Below are 20770 nucleotides of genomic sequence, written 5' to 3' on the forward strand. Positions count from 1 at the left end.
CCTTATTGTTACTTTGAATGTAATGTTACTAATAAGCTAGTTATCAACGTGTATCTTATTCATATTTTTACCCTAAAGATGCAAACATGTGCATCATCAACATGGTAAAGAGAAAATGTATATAAGCAGTTCCTCATGGGTAAAAAACAGTAAATATGGATTCATGAGGCAACTAGCAAGCTTCTTAGGGGGGTTTAGCATGTGCATTTTCCATGAGACTAAAGGGATTAAAATGCACTTGCGAAATCAGCCTACAACTATTGTGAACCTAAGCATGCTTAGGTCTTACTCATGTATTCTATAGTGGCAAACAATCGTTGAACCCTTAGTCCATTGGCATGCACACCTCCACTCTCTTTCCATGACTTCTTGGATTTTAGTCAAAGTACTATGATGTTTCTTTACTTGACTCCAAATGAATACTACATGAAATTGAGAGAACAGTTTCACAAAAGTGAAATGATCAATATAGTGAGCAACTCTGAAGTGCTTTATAAAAAGGAGGTACAGGTCTATTTGGAAAGCACAGTCTTCTGTCAAGCATAAAGTTCTCCAAATTTAATGATGTGCCAAGGATTAGCAGTCAACAAAAAGATAAATACATTTAAAACCTCTGCATGCAGGCTATGTGGTAGTGATGAAATGGTAGATCATGTAATTTAGAACTGTCCCTCTGCTAAGACTTCTTGCCCATGGTTTCAAACTGAATTTTATTCACTGCCCCTTCCTCTTGGAGAGGTCCTCTAATTCAAGTGGCTTTCACAACTGCAGTCGAAAACTATTATTATATGATATGATCTGTAGTTGATTGCCAATGGACTCCTATCAGAACTCAGGCATAAGGGAGCCTTTCATGGTGACCCATCCCCTATGACACTAGAGTTGACAATTTTTAAGCAAGAGTTGAAATTTCCAGTCAAGTTGAAATTAAACTGTTTCATTAAAGAGGTAGATACCTTTCCCTGGGGGCACATTCACAAATGTTCATTTTTTAGATTTCTTAGGAAGAGATTCACCACGTATACCTACTGAGAATTCCAATGCCATTTACCATTATAAAAATTTATCATACAAACAACTCAAATTCTTCAAAATATAGTAAAAAAACTAAGTACCTTCTTACCAGGAAATATTTGTTGTGCTTTGGATTTTGATCGAGTCAAAATCTGAATCTTATGATTATCTGCAATAAAAACAACAGTATCATCAGAAAAAAGAAACTGTTGTTATGATCAATCATAAGTATTAAGAATTATTGGCTTCATGTTGGATGCAGTTAATTGCATTACAGATAAAATATGGAACTATGATAGACCTTGGATATAGTCATCCATAAGTTCGTTAAGAACTTTGTACAGTTATTAAGTAATGGACAAACCTATTTGATTTTCAAAGAAGACTTTGTTTGTCTCTCTTTCAACAGAATATGCATCATAATTTCCAATATATTATTTGAAAAAGTGTAACTCTTGTGGAAAGATTCCTGAATATGGAAATTATTTGTATAATTTGTCCAAACAGACTTTGTTTTTTAAGACAACTGTATTTTAAACATACAATGTGAAGATATTCTTTTTGTGAATGTTAAGGAACAGAAATGGAACAATGAATTCCTGCCAAGACAGAGATGATGCATATATGCATAATTTTATTAGGAAGAGATTATGAACTCAACCAGAAGATCAGGTCATGGACAATATTTAATTTTATGGCATGTAAATGGATAGATCAATGGCTGGCCAGCCAGAAGAATGTGCCTTTAGTGTGATTAGTTCTAAAAACATTGTGCTGCAACATTATTATAACTTTAAAAGAATCAATTTGAAGATAAAATATTGAATGTGATAGATGAGGACACTTGCATCCACAAATCCAGCTGAAAAAACGTAAGAGATCATAAATGATAGCTCTTTTTATTAGATGAATATCAAATTAGAAAAATCTGAATAGCTTTAAAAAATTCCTCAATTTATGCTCAAATAGAAAGTAAACCTAATTACATCATGGCATAATCCTTTACTAATTTAAGCAGAAAATCATAAGCTTGTCCCCACTAGACTAATACTGAAATCAGAAGCATATAGACAAAAAGTCTAGCATATCCTCAATAATATTTTGTGACTAGGTACCTGACATACCCACCCCTTAATGGGCGTGTCCCCAAAGCAAGTAAGAACTTTGGAGTTAAGCATGCACTAAATCTAAAAAGAAATTATATTAATGTCCATAGATGACCAAAAGTGGGTCAATGGGACTCCAAGTTACAGCACTTAACAATATAAATTTCTAGGAGGTAAAAACTCTATAATCAAAATAATAAAAATACATAAGATAAAATGAAGCACTAGGTTGGTGTCCAATTTGACTCTGTCTAATTGTGCTTGGGTCCTAGCCCCCTTATGCATTTTAGCCTTATTAGGCACATCATATATAACTGATCAGAGACGTCTTTGTATGGATATCGTTTGGTAAATTTGTATAAGTGTTCTCCCTCTTCATCCCCAATGTGTCATGTGTTGAAACTTGCAAAGGTCCCAAGAAATTCTTAACTGTGGAGGTTTTAAGTTTAAAACACTAAGTCTCTGTTAAATGTTGAAATTTCAGAGTTTCCCTCCCTGGTATGCCTTTCCCCAGCTCTACCTTTTCCTTTGCCTTGTCAAGATATCAAACTTTCCCATCTGAGCATAGCTTTTTTGTGACCCTTGCTCTTTACCTTATCTTTGTCAGAGTTTCAGACTTTCTCTTAGCAGCATACTTTTCCTCAAACACCTGCACTCTAATGCTTTACTCTAAATTACCTTCCAAAGTCATGGTGTTGGCCATTTTCTTATCCGCACACCTTGTAGGATGAATCCCTTGACTCCCAATAACAAAAACACAAATGCATTCCAAGTTTCCAAAAAATTGTAATTGCACTGCTTAGAGCGCACCTACTAGAAGAAAAACGGGTTTGCCCTAAGTCAAATCCCACAGTGGTAGTAGAACAGTGCTTGCATTTGTAATATCCCCTGTCCTATGATGACTGAAACAAGGAATATTTGCTGTCCAATGTTGCGTGTTATGCAATTCTGAAGTTTGTGGTTATGCTGGCAGAGTTTTCAGATTGTAATGAAGACCATCTTACATGAACATTTCAATAAAAATCAACTCTAAATGATTCTTCTTAATCGATAGATGACTAGGGATGCTTAAGCAATAATCTATGAGTGATATTCATGAGTTTAAGTCATCAAAACCATGTCCTACGTCTGACTGACATTATGTCAAACATTTGGCATACGTCCTCAAACAATCATAAATGCAAAGATATTGTAAATGCAATCCAAACTCCACACTTCTTATTTCATTTGGCCATTCAAAATCATTACATAGGCAACAAAGTGATCACTATAAGGACTGTTCTTATGGACCTTTTTTCAGACAGTCTGAAGACAAAAATGACAGTCCTAATCTTGGCATTCAACACTGAAAATTACAATGAAATTTGATTAGCAAATGAACCTGGCAAGGACGCCTTGAAGAAGCAAGCAATATCATGTTCTATGATACCTCCCATGAGTCAATTTGTCCACCTTTACAGATCGCCCCTGCTGCTGCTATTAGGGTCTGATATGTCCATGTATGACAGCTTGCAAGCCCTTCAATCCTCTCCAAAAATGATCTCCCTTTCTCCTCAAGCCTAGTGCTATCCTTATTGATGAAGTTCGAAGTCAAATTGAAGAGTTATAAACCAAGTCGAGGGTGTACCACATACAGGTTCGGTTCTGATTCTAAACTGATATAAGGCTGATATCTCCACAAAAACCTTGTCTAATTGACACCAAAGAAATCACCTTTGGCTCCAAGGATAGCGCTACCAAAAATTGATGATATTGGACACCAATATGAGCAGAATCGAATGGTCCCAGCTGACTGGTGCGATCTTGGTTTCAGACTAGTTAATTCCCAATCCCTCCACAATATCACTTGGAAATACTTCAAGGAGAGTCGCCCTTGACAAACAAAATATCGTTGTCCTTAGACTTGGCATTTGATGTATCAATAATGAAAGGTGAACAAAGTCATGGGAATATAGTCTGAAATCAGATTTGTTATCAGACCTGCATATAGGCCAATCTTCATGCAATTTGTCTTCCAACCATCCTCTAATGATGTCGCCCACTAGCCTCAAGGAAAGTGGATGCAAAAGGGGCACTCAATCTGAAATATCCAAAGACGCCATGAATACCCTAACCACCATGAAAGCTACAGCAAACTCATTAAGCCCAATTAGGAAGACTGAGGTGTCTCCCTCTCAAAATAGCAAATTTGTCTTCGAAAGAAGACTTCACAAATTAGGCGCTGATGTAGATCCCGTCACGAATGCACCTCCAAGATGAAGAACTAGGGCTTCGTCCAGCCCTTCTATCAGTCTGCTGAAGGTTTGCGTCCTCAAAGATTCAACTAATGCAAAGCATCAGTCAATTCATCAGATCCAAATCCTTTCTACAATGATCATACAATGAGGCTCAACCTCTATTTATCTTTTTTTCTCAATAGCTCGTTATGCACAATGTGGAAAACTGAGTATCTCCCACTCCCAAGAAGAAGAAACTAGGGTTTCGTCCAGCCCTTCTATCAATCTGCTGAAGGTTTGCATCCTTAGAGATTCAACTAATGCAATGCATCAATCAGTTCATCAAATCCAAATCCATTCTCCAATGATCATACAATGAGGGTCAACCTCTATTTATCTTTTTTTCTCAATAGCTCGTTATGCACAATGTGGAAAACTGAGTATCTCCCACTACCAAGAAGAAGAAACTAGGGTTTCGTCCAGCCCTTCTATCAATCTGCTGAAGGTTTGCATCCTCAGAGATTCAACTAATGCAATGCATCAATAAGTTCATCAAATCCAAATCCATTCTCCAATGATCATACAATAAGGCTCAACCTCTATTTATCTTTTTTTCTCCATACGTCTCATAAACTTCTAGAGGATTCTAGAAATAATATTATTTCATTTTAGTGACTTTATAATTAATTATTTTTATTTTAAGTCACTAATTAATTAATTAATTAAATATAAAGTCACCCCTTTTAATTTTTAATTTATTTCATGACTTTATAAGAAATTAATTAATTAATTTCTCCTTATTTCTCCACTTAGCCAAAAGGCTAAAACTTCATAAGAGACTAGAAAAATGGGGACATTACGGCATTATAAGGGGAAGGACAAACTTGGCTTTGAGATCAAATTGCAAGCAAATGTGAAGAAGCAGGCACCTCTGCTCTTAGGCAGATTTTCCAAGAACAAAAACATGCAGATAGAGCATAATGGTCCATGCTAATGGCCGTAAAGTCCCCTTCCACATAATCGCTCTTGGAGGACTTATTAGCCTATTTAATTCCCGTATGCTATAGTCAGGATTAAGGGAATTAATTAGTTTAATTATTCAATATCATCCATCAAAAGCATATTATAAGGGTAAATATTATTTAATTAGTTTAATAAAGTTATAAACTGACTTTAAAGGTATTTTAAGTGAGATTTTAATGAAGTCACTTTATTAAGTCCCTTAGCTCAAATTTAAATTAAAAAGAAGAGGGATGCCTAAAAGGTGTCTAGAATCTTCTCCGGTGGTTATTAAAGAGCAGTTGGGGCCTCATTTGAGGCATGCGTGGTTTTAATTTTTTCTCATTCAGTTTTGGAGAGCTTCTTGGAGCTTATTAAAAAGAAGAGGGATGACCTATAAGGTGTCTAGAATCTTATCTAGTGGTTATTAAAGAGCAGTTGGGGCCTCATTTGATGCATACTTGGATATTGATTTTTTCTCATTCAGTTTCTCACAAATCCTTTGGGTTGTTGGACTTGATACATTCTGATGTTTTGGTCCTCTTAATGTTTCTTCAATTTCAAAATCTGTGTATTTATTAAAGGAATGAGATGTTATTTGTAATGTCCTCTTCTCGCCTATCTCAAGAAATAGGGACAATTTCTCACTTATACTATCTAATATTTGCAATTGAACTATGATATAAACAATGTCACTTGTTATTTCAGATATGCACAATTATCTATATGCTAAAAGTGAATTATATGATATGCAATGGTCCTTGCTAAGACAATATGGCAATATGATTATGTGACTGAATTGAATACAAATTGCTTTATCTGCTTTGACAATCTGAAATATGCAATAAATGGTAAAACTAAATAGTAAAACAATCCGCCTCTGGCAATCCAATGGCCATTTCTGATCTGATCTTTATACTATATGCAATGGTGACTGATATGTTGCTTGTAGCAACAATATTGCTGTTCCAGATATGGGACTTGGGTACTTGCAACGTCCGATGTCAATATCGCTTAACAGGTTATGTTTATTATCTCAAATATGGAAGTATGACCTTGCGACATGTTGGTGCGGGAAATTGTATTGCTACTCTTTTGGTCAACACAGAATAGAATACTAAGTATCCTATCCTCTCTTGAATAAGGATATCCCTAATGCTGTTTGGAATGATCATAGGGGACAACCTCAAGGTTCCAATAGTCGGGTCTTGACGGCTTAGGATAACTCAGATGCTGGTAAACACAAGGGGACTTACGGATGCAACAAGTTGGCATGCATCTGACGAAGCCTTGATTCTCAAGCTAGGAAAAATAAAAGCAAAAGAGATATAGTTCAGAAATCCTAAGTACAATGGTAGTAATGGCTGGTGTTGTGGGTAGACAGGTTTCAAATAACTAGTTCTTGTTTTGCCAAAGACACCTCACAACTCCACAAGAACAATGCAAGCTCCAAAGGAATGAAGAATTTTCAGACTTGAGGTACTCATTCAGGCACCCAATTATGGTGCAGCCAAGGACAAACACCTACAGTTGAACTAAGCAATATTAAAGGGTTCAAACTAACCATACACAGAGACCTACAATCAGCAAGCCCCTAATGGTATGAACCTGAAATCAAATTGAATACCTTCACACTTCACCATTAAAATTATTGAACTCTAACTAGCTAATCCAATGAAAACAAACCATGCAAACAAAAGAAAACAAAATGACAAACACCATACTTCAATGTTTATTGATTTGTTCCAACTACCATTACAACAATTTCTGCCCAGCCGTCCTATTCTACTCCTAATCTGCTAACTACTAAAAAAATCTAACTATCTAAACTTTCTAACTATCTAACTCTTTACAAAAGAGAGGCACTGGCCTTTTATAGGTTTTACATTTTGAATCAAAGGCCAGGATTGAAACCATCCAATGGCTGCAATCTGCCTTCTAGTAGAAGCCTAGCAGCTTTAGCCTATGCCTAGTAACTTCTTATAACTTCCCAGTTGCCACTTTCAACCACTTTCTCAGCTACCTACAACAGTTTGACATCAATTCTACAAATCAGGTAGCTAAGAAATAACTAACCTATGTCCCCCTTTTGTTTTAAACACATTAATGGGGGGGTCCACAAGTAGTTATGTTACAACAAGGCAATTCAGTTTTACAAACAGATTGATTTCTCTAGAATTTTCAATTGTATTTCTGATTTTGCATACTCCTAGGTAGCATTTTGAGTGTAATCACCAGCCTTTAATCTTAAAACAACATTGCTTTGATCTTTCTATGTTGTTGTTGCATACTTCGTCTAGTTGAATTGACCCTCGCCATTGATTTATTTCAACATTCGGCCCTGCAGCATTTTCTTCATTGGCATCGCTCTATGGTCTTCATCTTGATCATGTGTGCTCCTTCCAGTAGCATTGATCTACAAAAAGAAAACGAGTTCGACTTAAATCAATCACCCTGAAATATTTAAGTAATTGGAGCTAATTCATGTGCATAGTCATAATCCAAGTGCAAACAAAATACCCCCAACATTAAACTCCATCATATCTTGTGCATATTGTAAGACTTCATCATCTAAATACGTTGGAGAATTTGGGCTATTATGACCACGTTTAGCATTTTTATCAACAAAATCAAGGACGAGGAACGGACATGTTTCTTTTGCCAAATAAAATCAAAACTTATTTTCTTTGGTTTTGGGCTTCAAATTTTAAAACATCACACCTCTTTTCAGTATTTATATGGGAGCTCTTAATAGGCGATGACAAAGACAATTAAATTCTTTCAACAAAAACCCCCAAACTTACCTTTTCAACCCCCTTCAACTTGGTTGAATACCATTTGGTATTTCCTTCGATGATTTGAACTTGAAGGCTTCAATGAACTTTACCAAACTTTGTTTCTAAAAGGAAAAAAAAGTTTAGACTTCAAAAGGTCCTAACCTTACATTACTTTTTTTGACCTTAAGTAATGCCCTTTAGCGCTTTTTCGGCTTAGTGAGGCTCGACAATAAAAGGGTGATTTCATTTTCTATTTTCTTTTAAAATGAATGCTCGAGCCTTATTGTTTGGTTTCGGCTTTGCCAGTGCCTTGGGGGAATTTTGATTTTCCGCCGGCCCTTTTATCAACACATAGAAGGCCAAATACAAATTGCTCTATTTCTTTCCTTTTGTATCGACCCCTTCGAACTCTTAGCACTCTACGAAGTTGGCGTTTTCGGCAATTTTTCAGCATTTACAAAGGGTGTGTTGACGTGGCTAAAATCGTATTACTCCAACTCTTTTCAGTCAACGCAGAATAGAATTCGCTGAGTATCCTATCCTCTCTTGTGTAAGGAATCCCTAATGCTGTTTTAGATGATCAAAGGGGACAACCTCAAGGTTCCAAATGTCAGGTCATGACTGCAGGATAACTCAACGGTTTGATGTGTTTTGCTGGAAACACAAAGGGGACTTACGTGGTTAGATAGAATCAGTTTCGGTTACAAGTTTTTACCAAAGATCCTAAGTGCTAGCAGGAAAGGTGGAGGTTCCAACTTTTCTGTGAACAAATTAATGGTAGGTTCTATCGGGATTATATCATTTTCTGTTACAGGGTTATCTTGAGCTCTTCATTGGGGTCTGACTTCAAAACCAACTCTTATGGACTGACCAACTGGAGATTCCACTTGTGCAACACAATTCACTGTTGCACCTCTAGCATTTGTTGGTCCTCTTTCTCTTACTTCATTGTTAATTTTCACAGGTTGCTCTAGTGGAGCTCTTTGTCCCAAGTTCTCATCACCCTTTTTTGTCTGAATTGGCGAACCTTCCCTAAGGCTGCCCAGTACTGCATCTCTTACCTCAGAAACCCTCATTAGTTCAGCCAGCAACAAACTAATTTTGACCTTCCTAAACTCTTTCGCCACCAATTGGCCCAGCCTATTGATTTCTGACTTATCGGAAGGCTGCTCCACTTGAGATGGTTGAGCGATTGTATTATGGTTTGGGGCAGTAGTTGGCTGGTTTGGGAGGATATGTTCTTTAAGGGGAGCTTGTGTCTTCTGGGGTGGACCATGGTTTACGTATTGTTGTGACGCCCTTGGATAACCTAGGTTATTATTTGCATTTTGGTCTGGAGGGACTTGAATGTCCTTTGGAGGTGTGGAGGTGGTATATGGGCCACTGTTGTTGTTTTGATTGTTGTTGTTATAGTACCCCCGGTTGCCGCGTTGATACTGCTGGAATGAATTCACATCTACGGGTTGGCTTGCATCTGCCACTTCATTTTCTTCCTGATTAGGGAAGAAGGGAGGGATATAGGTCTCTAAAACCAAGGTTGTATCGTACCTAGGCGACGGAACTATCTCATATCCAGTAGGAGGAAGTGTTGATTGAGACACTGCATTTTCAACTTCCTGTTGAAATATGTTGGCTGCCACCTGGAACTCGTTGCACTATAGCTCTGAGTGCTGATTGGTGTTATGCAGCCTGAATTGTTAGATAGAGCGACTTCGGCAAGGAATACCTTGTCTGTTGGTCTGTTTTCAGAAGCAAACGGGTTGTCTAGTGGCGTAGGAACTCCACCATTGTGAGGATGGGTATTCCATGTCCTATTCGGCCTTTGATAATTCTGATTTTGGTGTTGGCCTTGGTGTTGGTTTCTCTGTGCATTTTGCAACGGATTATTCTGATTGCACAGGTAAGTGACTTCAATACAAAGCTTTTTCATGTGATCAGTCAACTCCCGCATCTCATCCTTCTCTTCCTGCATCCTGGTGGATGTAGTAGCGTTATGTAGATACACATGTTGGTTGGGAGGGATTTGAGATATAGGTAGTCCAGAATGGAGCACCAATTGGCTTGCGGGCTGCAGGGTTTGATATGCTGGTTGTGAGATTTGATTCATCATGGGCACTTGGTGAGCTAACGCTTGGCTGATTCCTTGAATCTAGTTGGGCATAGTAGGCGGTCCTAATTGGAGCAAGGGTCCTGCGACATTCTGGCCTAAGTTCTTACTGATCTCCATGGCCTTAGCATATGATTTTGTTAATGTGGTTGGGGTAGGTTGTGATTGCCGAACGAACATCACTGTTAGGTAATCCAGGGCTAAATAATAGATTTCCCTTGCTGAAGCGTCACTTACCACATAAGGATCTTGCAACCGGGCAAAGGCCTTGTGAAACTTGTTGTTAAAGGAGCTGATTGGTTCATGCCCCTGCCTCTTTACCTCCACGAACTGTCTATACAGCTCTATGGGCATGATGGGGATCCCATATTTGTCGGTGAAGGCTTTCTTTAGCTTTTCCCAAGAGTCAATGGAAGATATTGGTAGGTGGATAAACCAATAAAGCGTCTTCAGACTTCTCCGAAGGAGTAAGGGAAAAGCCTATATGCAACATCTGCATATTCAATCTGCCTACTGCAGAGAGCATCTTCAAATATCTTTATATGTTCATCCGCAGTTCTATTTGAGTCATTTGGATGGAAGATCGAACAAAACTTATCCGAGCTCTTAGGCATATCATAGTAGTTTGTGAAAACTAATGGGAACGGATTATCAACCAACCAAGTTGCACCATTTGGAGCAGGTTGTTGGTGGGCCATTTGTGGCTGAATCGGTGGAACTAGAGGGGTTGTTTAAGCGGTATACGTTGGGACTGTGTAAATAGCACTTACAAAGACAGCAAATTGTTGGTTGGACGAACTGGGTTCGCCTGGGTCTGCAAACCTGCGGTATTGCTTACGTTTATAAACTTGAAATCCAGTAAATCCTTCTCGTTCAAGTGTGGACCTTAACATTCTTTCAGACCTCTCCGAAGAGAAGAAACCGATTTGTTCCAGCTTGCCCTCCTAGCGCCAATTTTGTTGATGTGGCTAAAATCGTATTACTACAACTCTCTCCGGTCAACACAGAATAGAATTCGCTGAGTATCCTATCCTTTCTTGTGTAAGGAATCCCTAATGTTGTTTTAGATGATCAAAGGGGACAACCTCAAGGTTACAAATGTCAGGTCATGACTGCGGGATAACTCAACGGTTTGATATGTTTTGTTGGAAACATAAAGGGGACTTACGTGGTTAGATAAAATCAGTTTCGGTTGTACAGGTTCCCTAAGACTACAGTCTTGACTTCATCGAATTTCTCTTTAACATGATGCTGTTTTGGACTTCAACTTTTTGATAAAAAAGGAAAAAAAGGGGGAGAAAGAGAGAGAAAGCAACTAATTAATCTATCTAAAACAACATATATTCAAGAAAATAGACTAAAACCTTTTAAAACCAAATTCAACTTTACTAGCTAATAAAGCACAATTATGTAAAATCTGATGCAATCTTCAAGGGAAACTAGATTTTCAAGCTATTAAACATGAATACAGGGCTTTTACATCCATTCATTCAACATTTAATAACCGAACTAAGCATATATATGAGTTCAGACTAACCATGCAAGGGGAATGGCAATCAGCCAGTCCTTAATGGTATGAACTCCAAGGTTTCTATCAAATACTAACCTGAAAATACTATCTAAAAACAAAATACATAACAGAAAATTAAATGGTGAAGGAGACCATGCACTCACATAAAATTAAGACAGCTTTAACTTCCATTAATTCTGTATAAAATTCGTTAGAGTTTCAGCAACAATCTTAGAACTTCTTACATCCCTTATATAGATTTCCAAAATTGGATCAATGGCCCAGATTTAATCTTACAAGTGGCCCAGATTCATCCTCCAAGGAATGGCTGCCCATACCTATTAATAAAGAACAAATATCTCCCTACCAACTACCAACTAACTAATAACTACCCAACATAAAGTTGCTCCCAAAAAGTGCATCTGCATGGAGCTCAAAATCTGCAATGAATTTGGGTAGTTGGAAAGAAATAACTAACTCTAGGAAAGCACTTTTTTTTTCCCAAGGTAGATTCTTTCTCCCAATAGTCAATTTCCCCTTCCAGGAAATCTTTCCAGATGTCTCGGCCTGCTACGCGCTCTGCCCAAACATACTCTTGGAACCTTATGAACATAGGGAATAATTCCTTACTGGAAGGAATAGGAGGATTACACATTTTGAACTGGATGCCCTCTCGATGGTTGTCTACGGCTCTCAGTTGTTCGCTCCATTTTGATTGATGAGCTTGAAAACCTGCTGGTGAATTCTATGCCCTCTGTGGAGTATGTAGTTTTATCTGTCCTCAACCTATCATTCCATCATGATACTACATCATCACCTTCCATGTCATCTTTCCAGTCAGTGACCAACGCCCTGAGGATATTTTCACCGATGTTCTCAACGCCAGACAAGGCTTCCTTGCATTCTTCCTGCACTTTCTTGATGGTGCCCGCCATGTCATTCTTCATGCTAACAATCCAATACTACTCCTTAAAAGTGTTGATATCATGGGGATCTAGGATTGTCTGCAGTACGAGAATCCGAGCATGAGTCCAGAATAGAGCCCTCATGATGGGTAGAGCCATGCCAATCGTCTCCTGGAATTGGAGGTATTCTCTCTCAACCTCTAGCATTTTTGTGCGGGTTTACACTATATTGATTGACATGTCAAGCACATCCCTAATTATTCTCTCCCCTTTTGTCTTAATGCCCTAGATCCATTCCTTAACTGCTTTAGCGATGTCGTGCACTCCTGCAAACTCAACTGTAGTTTTTTGTGCCAATGCCAATGGAGGAATGTGGGACTCAGCAATATGTTGCAGCGGCCTTAGTAAGTGACCTATGTATCCCTCGGCCTGCTCAGCCTGAGCTCGATACATATCTCATTCGATGGTTATCTCATCCAGCTACCTAAGCATGTTCTGCAAAGAGTCCTTGAACTCTTCTCTCTCCTATTCCTTTGTCGCCTTCCCTAGAGGGTTAGACGTGATACTATAATCAGCCAATGCGACTTGTTCTGCTGGTTTGTCCTTGGACAGAGCAGCAATATGAATCGTTTGATTCCTCTGTTCGTCCTTGGTGGTCTTGGAATAGGTTCTTGGCTTCTTCTTTCCTTTGGCCTGTGATTCTCCATCCGAAAGAATATGTCCTCTAGATTGATTGGCGGGTTTGACAATCGCTTTCCGCTGGGCCCGGGCTAACAACCATTCGTGAGGGATGGTTTGTCCTGATGTGACTACCAAGTCCCCACCCTATCCTCTGGATGCCTCAGTGGACTCACTGCCTATCCGTGGCTAATCAAACCTAGAAGGTGGGTTGGGTGTTGTATCTCGTCCTTTACTCACAGTTGAGTTTTCTCCCACTTCACTAAGCAACTGTTGTGTAGCTTTTATTAGCGGTTGCTCCTCAGTTTCATGGGGTTCTTGGGTTCTATCTTCCTCCTTTTCTCCTTCAACTATGGTGTTCTCTCTAGTATCACCTTCCTCTCGATGCGCCTCGTGTCTACTCCCCTGCATGGGCTCTTGTCTGACAGTCCCCTCATCTGGCACAATTTCTCCATCTTCGACCTGATTTTCAGGCCTCTCCAAACTAACGATTCGCGTCTCTGGTTCTTGTTCATTGGACTGTTGCGGATCATTCTGCGGAGGCGGGTTATGTAGATGGTCAAGCTCAACTACCTCATCATCTGAGTTGGACTCCTTGGATGAAGTGGCGACCTCTGGCCTTCTTATTGGGATCTTTTCCAGCACATGGGCTTCGAGTGACTAACTGGGGTTCTTCTTTGTCCTCTTGGATGTTCGGGTTCCCCTGTTGGCCTTAGCTTTCTTTCTTTTCTTCCCAGGTTTTTCAACCTCTTCCTCCCTTGGCGCACTTGATGTTCCTTCGCCCTCTGAAGACTGGGAATCAAGACTACCCATCATATTATACGTGAACTGGGTCCCCTCATGGGTTAGCCTCTCTATCTGTTGGCATAGCCAGCTGTCTGTATATCTCCTAGGACCTTCCATTATGGCTTCCAAATCTGTGATCGGGTCCTTTGCTTAGTTAATGGATGGTGGGAGGTCTTTGACTGCCTCATAATCCTAGGTTTGCAAGCAATCTCCATAGTCAACTACCTGATCCGTGTTAGAATTATATTTCTCTATTTTGTTAATGGTCAATTATGTCTACAGTAGCAAGCAGTTAGAAGTAGAAGTAGGTAGCTTATTTAATATCTACAGTGTTTTTATAATTTATATAAATGTAACTTTTCCTCAGTTAATGAATAAAATATTTTACCAGTGAATCTGATTTTCACATGGTATTGGAGCTAGGGTAAAAGAGGTTTTTTCGAAAATTCTGTGCTATATAACATTTTCGAAATTTCTCCAAAACCCATCTAGGGTTTCCTGTGCCTAGCTCTCGTGCAAGGGTTTTCATGACCATTTTTTTAAAACCTGCAACCCGTGATTTTATCTCTGTTTTTCGGTGATTTTCATGCTTTTAAAATCACGATTTTTTCTCCGTCTGTGCATTTTTTTCCTATAAAATCGTGATTTGCTTCCGCAACCTTCTTTGCCTTCGTGCATTCATCTTGCGTCGGAGAAATACCTCGCTAAAAATCGCGACGACAACCCTACCAGTGGATTTGTTTTTTGCAAGGGATTTTTTTTCGCGCGTCTATTTCCGGCAATGGATTTGGTTGCCCGTTTTTTGTGCCCATGCGACTTGTTGTTTCCGACATAGGAGATTCAGAGGACGCGATTTATTTTTCTGCGAGTCTGTGTTTTTTTTTTTTTCCTCCGGCTCTATATTTCGCAGCTAGGGTTTTTAGAAAAACCCTCAGTCTTTTTTCGATGCCTACCAGTTTCATTTTCTGGGTCTGAAAATTTTTTAACGGGTTTCTACATTTTCAGCTACGGTTTTGACCCTCTGTTTCAAGTCGAAAAAAATTTCAGTTGCAAATTCTTGGTGGGTTTTTCGAAACCTCAATTGGGTCTTCGTTGGATTTTTTTGGGTGCATGGTTTGTTGTGCCTTGGTTTTTGAGCCCGCAGATTTGACCCTTCAGTTGAAAAATTATTCTGATTACAAATTCCTTGTGGGTTTTTGGAAAGCTCTTCTGGGTCTTTGTCGCATTTTTCTGGGTCAGCTGGAAATTTTACCTCGAAAATCGTGCTAAGGTTTCAATTTCTGCCTTCAAATCCGACTTGCAGAATTTTTAAAAATCCTCTGTTTTCATCTACTGCTTTTGTCTCTTGGAATTCGTGCCTTCACCTGTTCGACCTCGAGGTACGTGATGGCATCTCTGACAAATATAATGCTCGAAAGAAGCCAGAAATTCCACGGCCACAACTACAACACCTGGAAGTAGCGTATGCTAACCATTTTTTAGTATCGATGTCTTGATGTAGTTGTTTTGGGCATGTCTCAACGTCCAACTACTCTTGGCAAAGGTCTGGACAAATGGGATGAGCGCAACTGCGAAGCAATCATGCTCATCAAACTCTCTGTCTCCGATGAGCAGCTACCTCAGGTACTGTCTGGCAAAACTGCGAAGTAGATATGGGATCATTTGAAGAGTCTCCATGAAACCTTTGACAAGAGCTGAGCATTCTTTCTGAAGAACATGCTCTTTTTGATTATGATGGACAAGAGGACACCTCTGCAGGATTACTTGACCAAGATCAAGGACATTTGTGACCAACTTGAGGCGATTGATCGCACAATGGAGGAAGAGGACAAGGTCATCATCACTCTGAAGAGTTTTCCCAAATCTTATGAGCATCTCATCGAAACGCTCAATATCACTTCCACTGACGTCAATTTGTAGTTTTCCAATCTTTGTAACAAGCTTTTACTGCAAGATCGGTGGCATTAGCAGTTTGGAAGCAGTACCAGTTCCACCTCCACCGAGCAAGCATTCTTTGCCAAATCTTCTACGAAGAACAAAGGGAAGGCTCCATCTTCTCAGCCGAAAGGCTTTGGTTCTTCTCAGGACAGCAAGAAGAAGAAGAACGTTCAGTGCAATTATTGTCATAAGTTTGGTCACATGAAGGTCGAGTGTCGAATTCGTTTGGCTTCTAAACAGAAGAAGCAGGGAGGGTTTCAACAGAAAGCAAATGTCGTCGAACACTCTGAGCAGAAAAAATCTACTTTCTATGCTTTTATGGCTAAGAGAACAGCAGATCCAGTACACTCTTATGCCTGGTATATTGATTCAAGAGCTTCACAGCATTTTACTCATCGTTGGGATTGGTTCGCGAAATTTGAACCATTCTCAGATTCAGTAATCTTCAGAGGAGGAGAAGAGTACACAATTGCTGGTAAGGGCACTGTCCAGATTCACTCAAGCAGTAGAAATTTAATTTTTCTTGATGTCTACTATGTTCCAGGCATGGAATATAATCTCCTCTCCGTCAATCAAATCATGAGGCATTCTCCTCAATTAGATGTTGTTTTCAGTTTGTCCATCTACAACATTGTTGATAGGGAGACTCGTACTAAAATTGCTATAGGACTTGAGGATCATGGTTTGTATAGACTTGCTGATTCTGGCGATTCTCAGGAACACGCTTTGGTTGCTAGGAGTACATCCATCAGAACACTTTGGCATCAACATTATGGGCACTTAAACGTGCACTATCTCTCTCAGTTATATCGGGAGGGTTTGGTTACTGGTCTACCTGAGATCCAACCTCAAAATCATGGAGTTTGTGGAGCTTGTCAAGCTGGGAGCAGCATTGGACACCATTTTCAGATGGTGATTCTCGGCGAGCCTCCAAGGTCCTTCAATTGGTTCACGTTGATGTATGTGGGCCAATGAACACTCCATCTATTACTGGTTGCAGGTACTTCTTGTTCTTTGTTGACGATTTCAGTCGTAAAATTTGGGTGTATTTTCTGAAAAATAAATTAGATGTGTTTAGTACATTTCAGCAGTTTAAGGCCTTAGTTGAGAAAGAATCTGGTTCTCAAATTGTCACTCTAAGGTCTAATAATGGGGGGGAGTTTTGTTCCAATGACTTCTCTACATTTTGTGCTACACATGGCATTAAGCACCAACTCACCACACCATACACCCCTCAGCAGAATGGTGTCATTGAACGTAGAAATCGCACCATTGCTGAAATGGCTCGTTCTATGATAGAGCATCGCAATGTTCCTAAGAAATACTGGGCTGAAGCAATTTACACTACAGTCTACCTCCTGAATCGGTCACCTACACATGTCATTAAGAAGATGACTCCTGAAGAAGCCTGGTTAGGATGCAAGCCTAAAGTGGGCCATTTGAAAGTCTTCGATTCTATGGCTCATGTATGGATTCCAGATGCTAAGCGTGTTAAGTTGGATTCAAAGAGCCAAACACTTATGTTTACTGGTTACAACGACAACCAAAAGGCCTACAGGTTGATTGATGTGGAGATAGATCATCTCATTTTCAGTCGTGATGTTGTGGTTGATGAGACTACTGGTCCACTCATGCCTTCTACTACTCCTAGTCCTATGACTTAGTCTGTGAAGACTTCTGATGTTGGTGTTCGTCTTCCTCTTGGTTCCCATGATGGGAGGGCTTCAGAGCATTCTGACTCTGAAGATGAGGAATCTATCGATCTAGCACCACCTGATTTGTCACAGGATTTGCATCCAGATGACTTTGTTCCGGAAACTCGAGGGGATGTTGTTCCTCCAATGCCAGATGTTGGTACTTCTACCCTCAGGCCTAAATGGTGGGCCAAGACCATGTAGTGAAATCCATAGAGACACTTTCCCATTTTTGACTGGGAATTGGCAATGGTTGCAATAAACCAGCAGGTGCTGTGTGTTCATCCTTGTTCTTCTGACAAGTATGGCAATCCCTAATGTACTTCAAGACATCTCTCTTCAACCCTTTCCAAGAGAATCTCTCTCGGATCTTCTTGTAAGTCTTAAAAAACCTTGGTGGCCAGCAAGAGGAATGTCGTGAATAGTCTGCAATACCTTCTCCTTCAACTTAGATTCAGGTAGAAGAAGGATCCTTCCCTTATACAAAATCAATCCATCAACCAAACTGTACTTTTCACCATGAAAAGTGCCTTCAACAATGCTGGTTGCAAACTGATTTTTGGCATAATCAGCAAGCAATAGGTCCCTCCAATCAGCAGTGAGCTCACATATAGAGCTTAGATGGGGTCTCCATGAAAGTGCATCTGCCACTATGTTGTTCTTCCCCTTGACATACTCAATGTCGAAGTCATAGGCCTAAAGCTTACTAACCCACTTCTGCTGCCTTTCTTTCAAATCTTTCTGGTGCATGAAATGCTTAAGACTGTGATGATCAGTCTTAACAACGAACCTACTCCCCACCAGATACTGCCTGAATTTCACCAGGGCATGCATTATGGCAAGCATCTCCTTGTCATAAATTGAGTATAGCCTTTCAGGTCCTCTCAGCTTTCTACTTTCAAAGACAATAGGATGCTTGTCTTGCATAAGAATTGCACCTACACCTTCTCCTGACGCATCACATTGCAGTTCAAAAGGCTTGTTGAAATCTGGTAAGGCCAAAACCGGGCATGAGCTCATGATTTCCTTAAACTAATCAAACACTGTTTGTGCCTTTGCAGACCACTCAAAGGCTCCTTTCTTAGTGAGATTTGTGAAGGGGGCAGCCAACTGAAACTAACCCTTCACAAACCTTCTGTAAAAACCGCATAGACCCAAGAATCCTTTCAAATGAGTTATGTTCTTAGGTGGTGGCCAATCAAGGATAGCTCTAATCTTTTCAGGATCCACCTTCACACCCTTTGCACTGATGATGTGCCCCAAGTAGAGCAACTCCCTCAATCCAAACTCACACTTAGATTCTTTGGCAAACAATGTTTCAGGATCCACCTTCACACCCTTTGCACTAATGATGTGCCCCAAGTAGAGCAACTCCCTCAATCCAAACTCACACTTAGATTCTTTGGCAAACAATGTTTCAAACTCCAAAATGCTAAGAATTCCATCTAAGTGTTGTAAGTGCTCCTTCCAAGACTTGCTGAAGATGAGAATGTCATCGAAGAATATGAGCACAAACTTCCTCAATTGCTTTTGAAAGATCATGTTCATGCAGGACCGAAATGTGGCTGGATCATTAGTCAAACCAAAAGGCATGACTAGAAATTCGAAATGCCCAAAGTGGCATCTGAAAGCAGTCTTCTCAACAACAGAAGCCCTCATTCGGATTTGATGGTAGCCCGATCTAAGATCTATCTTGGAGAAGTACAAGGCACCATGCAGCTCATCAATGAGCTCATCAATCCTGGGAATGGGGTACCGATTCTTGATGGTTTTCTGATTTAAGGCTCCGTAATCCACGCACATACGCATGGTCCCATCCTTCTTCTTCACCAATACAATAGCCGAAGCAAAGGGGCTCTTGCTTGGCCTAATGTAACCCATGTCTAGAAGCTCCTTAATGGCTTTCTCAATCTCGTCCTTCTACTTCTTTGGGTAACGGTAAGGAGTAATCATGATAGGCTTAGTACCCTCTTCCAACTCAATGATGTGTTCAGTACCACGCTCAGGTGGCCTACCCGAGGGTAGAGTCTCAAACACCTTGCTCCTCTTTGAAATCAAAGCCTGAATGTCTTCAGGATAGCTTCTCTTTTCTTCAAATGAGTGGGATGGCATGACCATACACTCAAGAGATCTTCTAAGTGGTGGATTACCAAAGACCTTGCTCTTGTCTATGATTAGAGCTTGAATATCAGTAGTGTAGCTGCCCTTGTCTTCTAATGGGTTTGATGGCATTATCACACACTCTGCTGCCCACTCTACTTTGTTATGACGGATCAGCCTCTCCATCCTCTTCAGGGATACAATCCGAGGAACCCCATTAGACATCCCTCGCAAAACCACCTTCTTCCCTTCGGTCATGAACTTTAACTCCATGGTTTGCAAGTTAAGAGTGATCTCACCAAGAGATCGCAGCCACTGAATGCCAAGGGCCACATCATCAGTCCCTCCAATATTGACAACATAGAAGTCATCCTTGACTTCATAATTACCAAGCTTCATTGACATGTTTGACACCATCCGTTTACAACAAATTGTTGATCCATCAGCCACCATGACCTTGAAATCTTCAACATCATTAGTGATAAGACCTCTCTTGGCAACAATCCTAGCGAATGAAGTTGTGAGTTGCTCTAGTATCAATTAGAGCAACAAGTCGATGCTCTCCCAATGCTCCTCGAACTCTGAATGATTCGTTCTTGTGGAAGCTAGAGAGTTGGGCAACTATACCCTTATCATCTTGATCACTTTCAAGCCCTTCTGGAGCCTCTTCATACTCACTTCCCTCCGAATCAAGCTGTTGTTCTGAATTTTCAGAATCTAATCCATCAGCTGAATATGCTTCCATTTGCCGAGCATTACCCTTTCCATGGCATCTATGACCCGGAACCCAAGGTTCCTTGCATGAATAACACAAATTCTTCCTCCGAAGTTCTTGACGGAGCTCATCATCCATCTGGGGAGGGAACTTCTTAGGCTGATTAGAAAATTTCTTCTTGTCTTTACGGAATGGGAAAGGCTTTGACTGAAATCTAGACTTAGG

General features: G+C 39.9%; 1 protein-coding gene across 2 annotated transcripts in view; it reads right to left on the reverse strand.

Moving 5' to 3' along the window:
- Positions 1-20770, reverse strand: part of LOC131054538 (epimerase family protein SDR39U1 homolog, chloroplastic) — a 296281-nt gene that overhangs the window by 252276 nt on the left and 23235 nt on the right. Inside the window, exon 3 of one of the 2 annotated variants that reach the window (XM_057989068.2) lies at positions 1116-1183. In XM_057989068.2, coding sequence (XP_057845051.1) covers positions 1116-1183 — 68 coding nt within the window. The remainder of the gene's footprint in view (positions 1-1115; positions 1184-20770) is intronic. The other variant, XM_057989067.2, reaches the window with a different exon arrangement.

This window comes from Cryptomeria japonica, chromosome 7, assembly GCF_030272615.1.
Source record: "Cryptomeria japonica chromosome 7, Sugi_1.0, whole genome shotgun sequence".
Lineage (NCBI taxonomy): Eukaryota > Viridiplantae > Streptophyta > Pinopsida > Cupressales > Cupressaceae > Cryptomeria > Cryptomeria japonica.